The sequence below is a fragment of the Hakea prostrata genome, chromosome 8 (genome assembly GCF_041222555.1).
Source record: "Hakea prostrata isolate BN-2017 chromosome 8, UWA_Hpros_2, whole genome shotgun sequence".
NCBI classification, from domain to species: domain Eukaryota; kingdom Viridiplantae; phylum Streptophyta; class Magnoliopsida; order Proteales; family Proteaceae; genus Hakea; species Hakea prostrata.
In genome coordinates this window covers 23,341,023-23,354,931 of record NC_142607.1, presented here as the reverse complement: position 1 = coordinate 23,354,931, position 13,909 = coordinate 23,341,023, and the positions used below count along the sequence as shown (strand labels likewise).

The window sequence follows — 13,909 nt, the reverse complement described above, 5'->3', positions numbered from 1 at the left end:
AACATTTATACCCTTTCTGAGTAGCGGAATACCCTTGAAAAATGCAACGTAGGCCACGGGGAGCCAGCTTACTTTGATGGACTGTGATTTTGGCATAACAGACACATCCAAAAACCTTTAGGGGAATAATAAAAGAAGAGGCTCCCTAGAGAAACTCATTAGGACATTTAAAACCAAGTATCCTACTGGGCATCCTATTCATAAGGTAAGATGCAGTGAGTATAGCATCACTCCAGTATTGGTCAGGGACATTCATAGCAATCATAATTAAACGGGCTATCTCTAAAAGATGCCAATTCTTCCTTTGGACAACCCATTTTGAGCAGCGGAATCAACATAACTGGTCTAATGTATTATGCCAAAGTTAAAGAGATATCGCTGAAATTCACCATCAATATACTCTGTGCCATTGCCACTGGGAAGGATCTTCACAATGGCATTGAACTGAGTCTTCATCGTATTATGAAAATCATGGAAACATCGAAAAATCTCATTTTTTTTGTTTTAAAAGATAAATCCATATAGAATGAGAGTGACAATCAATAAAACTAACAAAATACCTATGGTCAGTAATAGACACACGTCGGTAAGGCCCCCACACATCAGCATGAATGAGGCCAAAAGGAATAGATTTTCTATTATGAAGAGAAGGTAAATAAGTATAACAAGTCTACTTCACAAAAATGCAGGCTTCACAAAAAAATTCATCCTTTTTACAAGAAGAAACTAAATCAAAAAATACATTTTTACGAGTTTCTAGAGGGGGCTGACCTAGCCTACGGTGCCACTGCTGAAGGTCTGATATTGCCGATTAGACCTGATTAGGAGATGCAGTCAGAGCAGAAGTAGATCCTTTAATTGGCTCCAACAAATAAAGTCCATTGTTTAGTTTACCACGTCCAATCTCCTTCCCCATTACCAGATCCTGGAAGACACAGTTCAAGTCATGTGTAAGACTACTAATAAAGAGCAAGTTAGTAGAGAAAGAAGGAACGTGTAAAACTTTAGACAGAGAAAGTGATGGAGAATGCTGAATGGTCCATTTTCCAGCAATGGAAGAATATGAGCCATCAACAATTCGAACTTTATCTTTTTCGAAAATTGGAGCATAATGTAAGAAAAAAGAGGATGAGCCTGTTATATGATATGTGGCTCCTGTATTAATGATCCAGGGAGCAGAAAATTGAAGAAACATGGTAGCCCATAAAAGTTTTACCTAAAGTAGCAAGGTAGGAGTTGGTATGGGTAGTAGAGGAAGCAGTAGTAAAGGCTGTACCGGCAGTAGAAGACTATAGAATACGTCGCAGAGTAGCTAACTCCTCCTGTGAAAAACCAATGTCAGCCGAGGGTATTGTGGAAACTGTCTCAGAAAGATCAGCTTTCAGTTTTCCCCTTCTTTGTGCTCTTTTTAGCTCAAAATCAGCAGGCTTCCCATAGAGCTTCCAACAATTGGCCTTAGTATGATATGGCGTAACAGTGCTCACAGTTGACTATCTCCTTAGCCAAATCAGATTTAGTGCTAACAGATTGTAAGGCTGATTTCTCCACGATAGGAGTATGAAGCATGGTTAATCGACAGCTTTCCTCACACTGAACAAGAGCATAAGACTGTTCTAGTGTAGGAAAGGGAGAACGACTTAATACTTGCACTTTGATCTAACTGTACTCCATATTCAAACCTGCTAAGAAGTCATATACTTGAATCTTATCAACGTGCTTCCTATAAGTAGTCACCTCAACTCCTGCCAAAGAGATCGCAACTCGGCAAAATATTGGGCCACAGTCAGTTCCTTTTGGGTAGTCTTATGAAGCTTCTTTCGTAGCTCATAAATCTGAGCATCATTCCCCAACTGTCCATATGTTTCAGTAGTAGCCTTCCAAATTTGGGTTGCAGTATCAAATAATAGGTATCCTCGGGCAATATTTGGATGCATGGAATTCAAAAGGAATGACATAATAAAAGAATCATTTAATATCCATTTATCCAATGAAACACTTATGGTAGTAGTTTTGATAGTGGTGCCTGTAATGTTCCAACTAGTCCTCTTCTGGCAATAGTCAGGTAAGCAGATCGAGACCAGATCAAATAATTTATGCCATCGAATCTTACCGAAAGAGGATGAAGAGTGGGATAATGTTCGGATCCAATGGGAGCATTACTACCATCGGTAGTTGCCATGTTGAAAGAATTGTCTACAATTCTTCAGTCTTCACCCCTTCAAAGTAATTGAAACGTCGTAGAATGCATAGCCAAACCACCCAAACAAATGATAGGATTCAAAACATGCTTATAAAGAATACCATTTTTTTTCTTCTTCTTTCTTTCTTTCTTTATTTTCTTTTCTTTTTCTTCTTCTTCTTCTTTTTTTATTTTTTTTATTTTTTTTTTTTTTTTTATTTATATATATATATATATATATATATATATATATATATATATATATATATATATTTTACTATAGGAAATTACAAATAAGCCCCTAAAAATTAAGAGTTTGTAAATTGTGCAACCTACTATCTTAACCCCAAATATCAGTACAATGATCGTTTTGGGTTAAACACAGAAGCTATTTAAGGCCGTGGTTGTGAAGTTAAAGCCGGACTTATTGCTCCAGTCCTTCTATAACAATGAGATAAGATAGTAGAGAATTAATAGTTAGGAAGGGTTTGGGTCCTTTGTAGCAGATGTTGCTGTGAAAGGGATGGGCTAACACTGATCCAGGTTTGATGCATAACTCGTATATAATTATTAAATTTTACAAATTATTATATTAACTTAATGTTTCTATCATAAGGGAGCTGATTGGTGGGCTCTCTATGGCTCGAGTGCAGAGAGCCTCAAAAAAGTGGCGATTAGGGTCCTCTCCCAGATTTTCTATGCCTTTGGATGCAAAAGGAAGTGGAACACATTAACTTAATCCACTTAAAGAGGTGGAACATATTAAGGAGTCAGCACCTGAATGATCCATATGTCCACCATAACCTCAGGGTGAAGTTGCAGTATATATATTGCCAGGTGGAGAGTCAGGGAAAGTAAGAGACCACCGACCTCACGATATCTTTGAGGTGGAATCAGATGATGAAGACCCCCAATTGATTGGGCGAGGGGCAAGGGGCGAGGGACAATGGTGAGTCAATTTTGGACCAGCTTAGAGGGAGGCCTGACCTAGAGATTATGCACAATGCGGGGGTAGATGTCGATGCATACATTGTTAACAGGAGTTGAGTACACGCATAGGAGGCAACTGGTTTCTGGATGAGGATTGGATGATGGTCTCGTGCGACGATGATTTTGTGCCTTCCACATAAGCGTAGGATTTAGATGAGAACCTGGTCCTAGTCAAACTCAACACAAGGATGATGATGATGGGGATGGTGGGGATGATGATGAGGCTGCAGATGATGATGACGATAAGGATGATGATGGTGATGATGATGGTGATGATGATGATGATGCTCGTGGTGGTGGAGGAGGACTTCCAGAGCATATATCGGTTCCACTACCATAAACACTTTTGTCCCCCCCCCCTAAGATTCATTAGGGCAACCCAATTCACCCATCGCACCCAAGATGTGGACTATGATGGCATACCTCATCATAGGGACAAATGCTCCACATTTAGGGACTATGCCAAATGGCCCCATGGCTAGTTCCACCACTGAGCCAAAGGGACTGACATGGCTAGCTTGGTGAGCTCAATAGGATCAATGAGCTTAGATGTCAAGAAGAGTGTGGAGTCTGCACCATACGGGGCTTAGGGGCCTAGATACGATATGGATATCTAATATATGGATATGAGGGAGGATATGGTGGGGCATATACTCAGTCACCTGCTGGTTCGAGTGTGTATGAGAATCTATTGATTCAAGTATTATGTATGCATATGGATATGGAATGGATCAGGCAGATCATTTGTGGAGTCCATCTTTAAATATCCATCAAGGTCCGCAATAATACTAGTACCATATGTGGTACCAATCCACATGTCAAAAAGAGATTCAAGTGATAGGGAAATTAATCCAAGTAGGTCGACCACATGGCAATAGTCATTTCCCATATGACACTTTCTTTAAGATGGGTTAGCTATTTATGAGGATGATGCTACCTATAGAAGGGCAATATGCGACTACTTGGACCATTATACGCATACCATAACATGCACTGCGTATGTCAACAATTCATATAGGCAAGCCCACAGGGTTGAAACAATGGAGCCACCACGACACAACAGCTACTATTAGGTTATTAGGTTAGTCTTATTCATAGGTGTGAATTTGTGATGTGATTCTAATATGTAATTTATTTGGATATTGTTATGTTATACATTATACATTTATACTATTTTAGCGTAGTAGTACTGAGTCTACTGACTACTAACTTCTACACTTCTATATTGAATTTTAGTTTTTATCTTTTTTTTTTTTTGCATTTTAATGAGGATTTTAGAGTGTTCTCTTACATCATATGCACATTTACATTAGTTAAAATTCACACTCTTAGACTTCTAGTTTCACCCCCATACAGTCGGGCATGTGCAGATCAAGAAAACCACTTGGGGTTAGGTTTTTGCAAAAATAACACTCCCAGTGTGTTTATTGGCCTCAAGTTAGGTTCAACACAGAAAATTAAGGTATAAGAACCCCAAAAGCCCACTGAAACTTAAGGTTGCAATAAAGAAACAAAAAGTTCTGAAATTTCAGCAAAATTTCGGTCATCCCGGTAGTTACTAAGATGATCGAGATGGGCGAAACTTTGAACCTCGGTTAGGTCCATACAAGTCCATGGTGCTAGTATATTTTTAGTTAGTTTTCTGATTAGTATTTTGCAAGTTATTCATGAGTCCTTGTCTAGATGAGATTTCCAATTATGTTAGGAACCCCCCCCCCCCCAATTTTAGTCTATTTCAATTCTCCATATTTTTAGGACACCATATCTATTCTTAGAATCTGAATTAGAGTCTTCTAGAGTTAGCTATAAAGTTTTCTTGTTTGACTCAAAGTCTTAGTCAACTAATAGTTAAGAATGGTTAGCTTGTTAGAGTTCCAATTGGTGTCCAACTTAGAGTCCTTTTTTATTTCTTTATTAAAGGCTATAAATGAAGCCAAGAAAATTGTGAGAAAGCAAGGGAGAAGAAGTATGAAGATTTATCTAGTACGCTAGGCATGAAGGAAGGGGAAAAACTATTTATAAGGTAGCTAAAAGAAGGAACAGGAAGAGTAGAGATCTAGACCATATTAGATGCATCAAAAGTGAAAATGGTAAAGTACTAGTACATTCGTACATGCTAAGGACACTAAGAAGAGATGAGAAATCTATTTCTTTAGTCTACTAAATGAACGTTCTTAAGGTATATGTTATTCGATGATTACACCATTCACAATGGCGCCAATTTTTGAACATACATCCAGAGAATTTCTATGTCCAAAGTAAAAAAAAGCTCTAAAGAGGATGAAAGTAGGCAAGGGGTGCAAGGTCCTAATGAAATCTCAATTTGGCTGAGCAAGTTGTTTAATAAGACTATGAGAATAAGGAAAATGTCAGCTGAATGGAGAAGCATTGTTGTTCAATTTAAAAAAATAAAGGAGATTTTCAAAACTTTAAAAACTATAAATGTATCAAACTAATGAATTATACAATGAAATTATGGGAGAGAGTAATTGAAACATGTTTGAGACAAGTAACCACTATTACGGAGAACCAATTTAGCATTATGCCAAGAAAGTCTACAGGAGAAGCTATATGTCTTATTAGGTGACTTATGGAAAGGTATAGAAAGTGTACAAAAGATCTTTATAGCCATGATTAGCCTAGAAAAGGCTTATGATAGAGTCCCTTGAGCTTTAATTTGGCATGTACTAGAGAAAAGAAATGTTAGAAGTAAATAAGTGGACATAGTTAAAGATATATATGATTGTTCAGTGACAAATGTAAGAATGGTGGGGGAGAATGTGGTGCATTTCCAAATACAATTGGGCTACTCAAGGATCTGCTTTAAGCCCATATTTATTTGCACTTATAATTTATGAATTGACCAAAGACATTCAAGATGAGGCTCCTTTGTTTTTTTTTAATGAGATTGTTTTGATAGACGAGACACAAGTAGGGATTAATACTAAGTTATAATCATGGAAAGCATCTTTTGGGTGAAAGGGCTTTAAACTAGACAGAACGAAGACGGAATATCTAAATGTAACTTTGGTCGTGATCGGGTGGATGATGAGGTGGTGAAACTTGATGAGAAAGAGATTCCACAAAACGATTGTTTTAGGTACCTTGGCCCAATCATAAATTAAAAAAAGAAAGTGACATAAAAGACAATGTTCCCCAAATAACTAAAATATGATGGCTAAAGGGCAAAGGTGTATCCAGCGTCTTGTGTGATAGTAGTATTCCTCTGAAACTCAAAGGAAAATTCTATAAGATCATCTCACGACCAGCTATGATGTATGATACAGAGTGTTAGGCTATTAACAAGCATCATATAGATAAACTCAAGTTATCAAAAATGAAGATGCTAAATGGATGAGGGGCAAAACTAGGAAGGATAAAATAAGGAATGATCATATTGAAGCTGGTTTGGGGGTAGAACCGGTAAATGATAAGCTACAAGAAGGAGGCTTCAGGTGGAAAAGCCACATTCATTGAAGGTCTATTACCCCTATTTAGAGAAGCGACTTAATCCAAATTGAAGAAATTAAAAGAAATAGGAGTAAACCTAAGATATTAATTAGCAAGCAAGAATCCAGGTAGCCAACCCCAATTAATTGGGATGCGGCTTGTTGTTGTTGTTGTAGTATTTAAGGCTATAAATAAAACCTTCCAACCATGTAATCATTAAGTTGAATTAAATAGAAGGGCAAATTACATATAGGCCCCATGGATCTACAATCAATTACATCTACTACCCCTAAAAAAATCAATTACAAATACCCCCTTACTATAAAGTGATAAAGCTAAGTGATGATAGGGCAAGGGGGTATTTGTACTTGATTTCTTTTTAGGGGTAGTATATGTAATTGATTGCAAATCTAGGGGGCCTATATGTAATTTGCCCTAAATAAAATTTATGAGTTCAAAGGAACCAAAGTTTTGGCTTCCTTGGGAGGACCATGGCAAAATTCAAAGTTCATCTTCTTCAATTTCAGCATTCATTTTCAAGTGCAGCTGCCCTTAACCATCTCCAAGTAAGTAAACATCATCCACAATCCCATCCATAGCTTTTCCTCTTCCTTCCCCATCCATTTCATGCTCCTTTCTATTTACTGAATTTTTGGACTTCTGTAGAGCCCCAAATTTCAAGGTTAAATTTATACTAAGGTAACCGTTAGATCTGCCCCAAATTTTAGAAGTCTCATTCCCCCCCCCCCCCCCCCCAAAAAAAAAACCCTTAGATCCAAATTTGACTCCATTCATCCAATTTCAGGATATAATTAATTTCTTAAATTTTCATACTTCCCAAGACCCGAAAAAGAAGAACCTTAATATCTTTCAATTTAGCAATCCAAACCCCACCAAACTTAGGGATCATCTTCTTATATTAGTACCTACACTCCCTCCAAGTGTCAACTCATTCTAACACCAATACATGAGAGCTTCCATCTCAAGAAATTTATCCTGTATCTCCCATGGGATGGATTTTCATACCATTTGACCATAAACATTAACCTAACCTTTCCCTTAGGAAATATTTTCTTCAAACCCCTTATCATAGAGGAACTGCATACCCCTAAATTCCCAAAACCCAGCCAAACCTGACCCTAGACTTTCCAGACATTAGAACCTCACAACCAACCCATTCCCCTCAACCGTAGGGTATTATAATAGCCTAATTGACTACAGATTCTTTTAAAGAGGATCCTAGACTAAACCTCCGTCTAGGATAACATCCCCACAAGTTAAATTGTAGAATTTCAGTTTACATCACCATATGCAATAAGATCTTCAACAATTGCAATAAAGCCATTATTTTTTAAGTTAGACTAATTATGTAATTCGGTATGCCAATGAGTTAATGAGTAATCAAAATGAGTTTGGAAAACAGGACTTACAATATTTGATATATTTGCTTGGACTCGAACATTGATAGAGTTGGGATTGACGGATTAATTACTAGTTTGGCATTATCTAATTTTGATGGACCATGGACTGCATAGTTGAGATCTTATTTGTTAGCCTGGGGTTGTTGATTGAAGATATATGCGGCTTCCCCTTTGAGATTTTGGTCCTTTTTGGTCATGGGTAGTGCTACATGTCAGGGGGAGATTGAAGACTTACTTTCTATCTAACCAAGAATTTAGTTTGGCAAATTACTGCCTACTACTTGTCTTCTTGCTAAGAGCACTAGTGCGGACATTGGAGCTGCACCTTACCTACCTATGCAGATATTGGAGCTGCATATTTTACCTAGTTGTACAAACATTGGAGCTGCACTTTCTACCTACTTGTGCAAACATTTGAGCCATATTTTTTCACCTTGTGTGGTCTGTGGACATTGGAGCTGCAATTTTTACCTTCTATTGTGGAGATTTTTCCCTACTATTGACATTATTTGGATAGCCATTGATGTTATTGTTGGTGTTATACAAATTGATATAGTTGATCTTCACTACTGCCTATCATTCTCATTGTTAGATGATTCATTCAACATGAAGATTGTTTACTTAAGTTGCAATGATCATCACTTGGGTGAATTTCTTTTGGTGTCTATCGGTGCCTGCTATTGCAACTTATGCTCTAGACCAATGAAGCTTTTTAATACATTCTTGTTATTCCAAGCTGAAGCCCTTGTTTTGTATACTCCAACTTGAGGGGGATTGCTGAAGTCCAGGGATATCATAGGTCATATTTTCTGTTTTAGGGAGTTTATAATTAAGCTTTTATGTCTGAAAATCTGCTGGAGGATACCAGGGGCAAAAGTGGCAATTTGTTAAGTTAGAAGTCCTAATTTTACTAAGTTTGTACTCCTTTCTAGTAGAAATAAGTTAAAGCCTGCAATCAGGGAACACACAAGCCCTATGGTAGGATCTGTTGTCCCAAAACTGCGATTCTCTCTTCTCCTCCTCTTAATCTTCTCTGTTCTTTAATCTGATCATAGATTCTGATTTCTAACAAATGTCGTAATCATAATTCTAAAAAGGAACACCATGAAACACACGTATATCAAAGTCAATAACCATAATTATGTTTTAGAATTCCCAGCAAGCATGATTTTGACACAAACATTGTATATATAATGCAATATATGAGCTCCATCTGAGCGAGTCCCAATCCATGTGCCTATAATAAACAGAAAAATGCCTCTAGAAGTGGATCATCAGAAAAAGACTGAAGGTGGGAAAGATCATTCAATGTAAGAATGAATAGTGCAGTATTATGTATTTCTGCTGCAATCGAACAACATTTTGCAGATTAAAGGTAGTGAATGAGTTGTAAACATTGTAGAGCTGGAGTCATTAAGGAAATGTTGTGATAGATTTGATGATCCAGTATTCATCATAAAGTATGATAACAAAGAGAAGTCGCGAATTGCAGAACTACAACATTAAAAAGAACATTTTCATATTCCTCTTCAGCAGGACATCATATTTCTCTACCTGGATTTCATCAAAACAAAGAACAGTAGCTCCTCTCTGATACATTTCTCGGTCTACGAGAAACTTATCTGCTACAGCAGGAAGAATATTTTTTATCTGCATCTCTTGCTTGTATCTTTCTTCAGCAGCCAGCCATTTTTTTACTTTACTATCAAAAGGAAGGTTCATGATCCAACTTGAAATACCCAACTGCAAAGACTTCTCTTCCACTTGACTTTTCCACATTTTATGCATACGTTCATGTATTTCAAGCATGGCCTGAAAAATAAGATGTGTAAATATGTATATGTTTTCCATTCAATAAAGGAATAAAACACATCTATAGTGGGGGAGAAAAAAGAAGAAGAAGAAGAAGATATCCCTACATAATTAGCATAGCAGACCTTTTTGAATGCAATACTATTTTGTAAAGATTGACCAAAAATTGTTACTGAGACATAGGGTACAGAGTTCCATTGAAAAAATATTTTGGTAACACGAAAGCTCAAAAGCATATCTTATGTGATACGATAAACTACACATTCAGACTGAAATTTCAAGTTTTCAATCAAAATTTGGCTTTTTACCAGAATTTTGGCAGAAAAATTAATTTGTCGATGCTTTGAATACAGGATTCAACCCTAGTTCTTTTCACCTAGTTTTGAATCAGATGCTCGGATAAAGCCAAAAGTTTGTCCCTTTTTGCCCAAATTGCTGCTTCACAAGGTTGGAACAATTACTTGGGCAGTCAAGGAGTTCAGTAAAAGCAAAGGTTCGCTGTGCTTTTTGGAGAAGTCGGGTAAGGATTCCAAGTTGGAGGAATATCAGTTTTCCTATAGCTAATTTTGCAACAAATATACGATAAATACTTGGAGGTTGGTGTTGGTTGTAATTTGCATACAGGGTTATTTCTGTATCAAGATCCCTCAAGCATATTCTTGTACTTGTACCTATTCTAGAGCATTCTCTAGTCTATTATGAAGAAAGTGTGCTGTGAATATTACAAGACATTATTTCCCAAGTTAACATGGAATTAGAGCAAAGATCCCTTTTGGGTTCTGATCAGATGCTATAACTAAAATAAAGCTAAGATCAAGGATGACATAGTTCCATTCAATCCATGAATCAAAAAAAATCAGAAGAAATACAGAATTAGAAGTCTAAAGTGTATGGCCAAACCAGACTGCAGAAATTCACTCAAGCAATGACAACCGACCAGTGTCTGGCCCAAGGAAGAAATTTCGATCGATATGAACATTTCGACCTTGGAAAAGGTTGAAATTTCAAGGTTTCGGTCGAAATTTCGACCGAAACTGGATACTTTTTTCCTGATTCTTGAAAACTCAATTTCGAGCCTCAAATGAACTCAAATTGATTTCGATTTTTGCATACTAGCTATTTCAAGCATAATAAACACTATAAAACTACTAGTTTACTAAAAAACTACTGAAAATGTAACATCCAACATTCCAAATATATAGTACATGAATCAGAGAAGCAGCGGGAATGTTATTACTTACAAGTCTATTCTATTCAAGCCTCAAGGTCTCCCTCTTCCATCTGCACCCCATACAAATGACAATATAACTCCTATGATGTTTGCCCCCGCCCCATGTAGTTTTGGACATAGTCAAGAACTGCATCTCTGTATGTGGCCTCATCCACATGCGCATAAGATTTCCTAACGGTGGGAAGTTGTGAATCTCCAAAGGAACTGGTGGTGGTGGGCCTTGTGGCTGTGTAATAGTGTGGAAGATCTGCTCAACAAATGAAAGAGCACCTCTCCCCTGCCCCTGACTTACTCTATACTAAAATGAAATCTTGAGTTCTAATTTTTGTCCCTCCACACCTCTCCCATTTATTAAATATTTTTTAATTATTTAAATATATGTTAAATACAGTAAAATTACATAATTAACAGAAAAAAAATTAATTTAACACCATCACAGCAATATGGTGTCTCAACTCTCACATACATTCATTTGAAGCTTATACATGTACTATACATATACATTTTTAACAATATACATAATTTAGTAATTAATTTTTAATAACAAAAAAATTAAAAAATAGTAGGAAGAATCAAAAAATAATTTTGACACTACAAATTCATAGATCAACACTCTAAAGTAAACATATATAAATTTGGAAGCAATCTAACATGATTTAAGGCACAAATGAAACAAAAATAAAAAAATGAGGAAGTTGGTTACGCACCTTGCAAGATTTGAGAAAATGCACAAAAGGAGGAGCAAATCAAGTGTTTGATGGAAATGGAATACTACAAATTAGGTGTAGAAGGGGATGAAAACAAGAGAAATCAGGAAAAAATTCAAACACAGCTCGAAATGGCTCTTGCGATATGGCTCTGTAGGTCGAAATTCCGTCAGTATGTCGAAACTGCGTCGAAACAAGGTATTTTATAACTTACACAGGAATCATTTCGGCCCGATATGGTATCGGGCCGAAATATCGACTCGTATCGACCGATATTTCGGTCGACACGAAACGATATAGGATACATTTCGTGCCTATACCTGTATTGCGTTTCGATTTGGAATTTTGCATGCATTTCGGTCAAAATTTCGACCATTTTGATCGAATTTTTTCCCATGGTCTGGCCAACAAATAGAAGAAATACTGCTAAAAATTTGATTAAATTCCAATGGATGGATTATATGATCTGGGCTGGTTCGATTGGAACAACAGCAGCTTGTAACAGGTTGTTTGGGAGTGATTAAGTGATGTAAGCATGGTTTGCAAGGATTCAACAGCAGCAGCAGCAGCAGCCCAAAAGTAGCTTCAAAGGAACTCAAACAAGTGAAATTGAAAAGGATAGGGGACTTTGCTCTCCAGTTTTGACCAGGTGAAAATGGGAAACCTAGGTGGGAAACTAGAAAATTTCGAGAAAACTTAGGATTTTTTCGAACAAGTTTCGATATGAAGTTTCTAGGGTGGGACTCTGCATTTGAGCTAATTAGAGTATAAAGAACACATTGGTTGTATTTTGCTAAAAGAGTCAATGTAGATATGCCATTCAATGTACATAACATCAATGTAGAGTTGTCCGAGAAGTACACTACAAACTTAACTACTTAAGTACATAACATTCAATCTATAATTTCTAACTTCAAAACATCAAATACAAAGTAACTAACAATAAAAGGAAAGTACAACTTAGTGCCAAGAGTGGATCCATCATATGAGCTGAGTAGTACTAGGCCTGTAACATCCTCTCCTCCAACTAACAAACATAGACATCCCATGACATTTTATGCCTATGGTTGTCAAGGTAATCGACAACTGTAACTTTATAAGTCTGGTCATCAACATGCCTAAGATAACCAATCTAAGTGAATATGCAATTTGGATAGGGAAGTCCTGATGGAGGGAGTATTTGTCGTGGTATTCGGGGAAACATGAAAGAAACAAAAAAAAATTAATAATTTGGGAAGCTACAAAACTTGCGGGAAAAAGTCTTAGGTTTCAATGAAATTTTCCAAGTTTCCATGAAATTTTCCATGTTTTACCACAAAATTTGGGAATTTTTTTCTTATGAACCAGCGGGTCCGGCTAGGTTGAACCAGGTTTCGAGGTTTCGACAAGTTTCAACAAAATTTTCACTGTTTTGATTGAAACTTGGGATTTTTTTTGGGTCCCCTAGTTTTTCGTTTCAAGGTTCCCAAAATAAGAAATTTCAATGGAAATTTTGCAAGTTTCGATGGAATTTTGTTCTATGGTTTTACCCCCATTTTGACCATCCAATTCCATGTATAAATATTTTTGTGAATTTTCCTAATGCCTAAAACTCCGAAAACAAGAACCCTCACATCTTCTAATTTAGCTATCAAAACTGAATCAAACTTGGGATGATATCCCTAATACTATCCGCATTCACTCCAAGTCTCAACCTATTCTAACACTTGTAGACCCTAGTTTCCCATCTCAAGGAATTTTATCCCATATCTCCCATAAAATGGGCTAAGTTTCCTTGATCCCCTAAATTTCATTTAAGAGTGTACGACTCTTGACCTCAAAGCGCTAACTTAACCATTTTCCCCTAAAAGCAAACCTATCCACCTATAATGAGTTGGTTCTTTTAAGAATCATAGGTAAATAGCCCACATTCAATTGAGGTTACATCATGTTAGCAGTCATTATGTGCAATAAAAAGAGGTTTGTTCAAATATTAGATGATGATAATGATGAGGCTGAGGTAGATGATGAAAATGTTAAAGGATAGCAGCAATTTTGGTGAAAACCTCAATCTGAAGACACAATTCCAAATTCTGGTACAGCTGCAAAGCATAAAAGGGGAAGAGAAATTTTTCAGCAG

The 13,909-nt window shown here is 36.7% G+C and overlaps 1 protein-coding gene across 5 annotated transcripts in view; it reads right to left on the bottom strand.

Annotated features, from left to right (window-relative positions):
* LOC149007439 (AFG1-like ATPase family protein) overlaps nucleotides 1–13,909 on the bottom strand; it is a 104,319-nt gene that overhangs the window by 47,567 nt on the left and 42,843 nt on the right. For all 5 annotated transcript variants that reach the window (XM_089165735.1, XM_089165733.1, XM_089165734.1 and 2 more), the window contains one exon: nucleotides 9,595–9,852. In XM_089165735.1, the coding sequence (XP_089021861.1) occupies nucleotides 9,595–9,852 (258 nt within the window). The remainder of the gene's footprint in view (nucleotides 1–9,594; nucleotides 9,853–13,909) is intronic.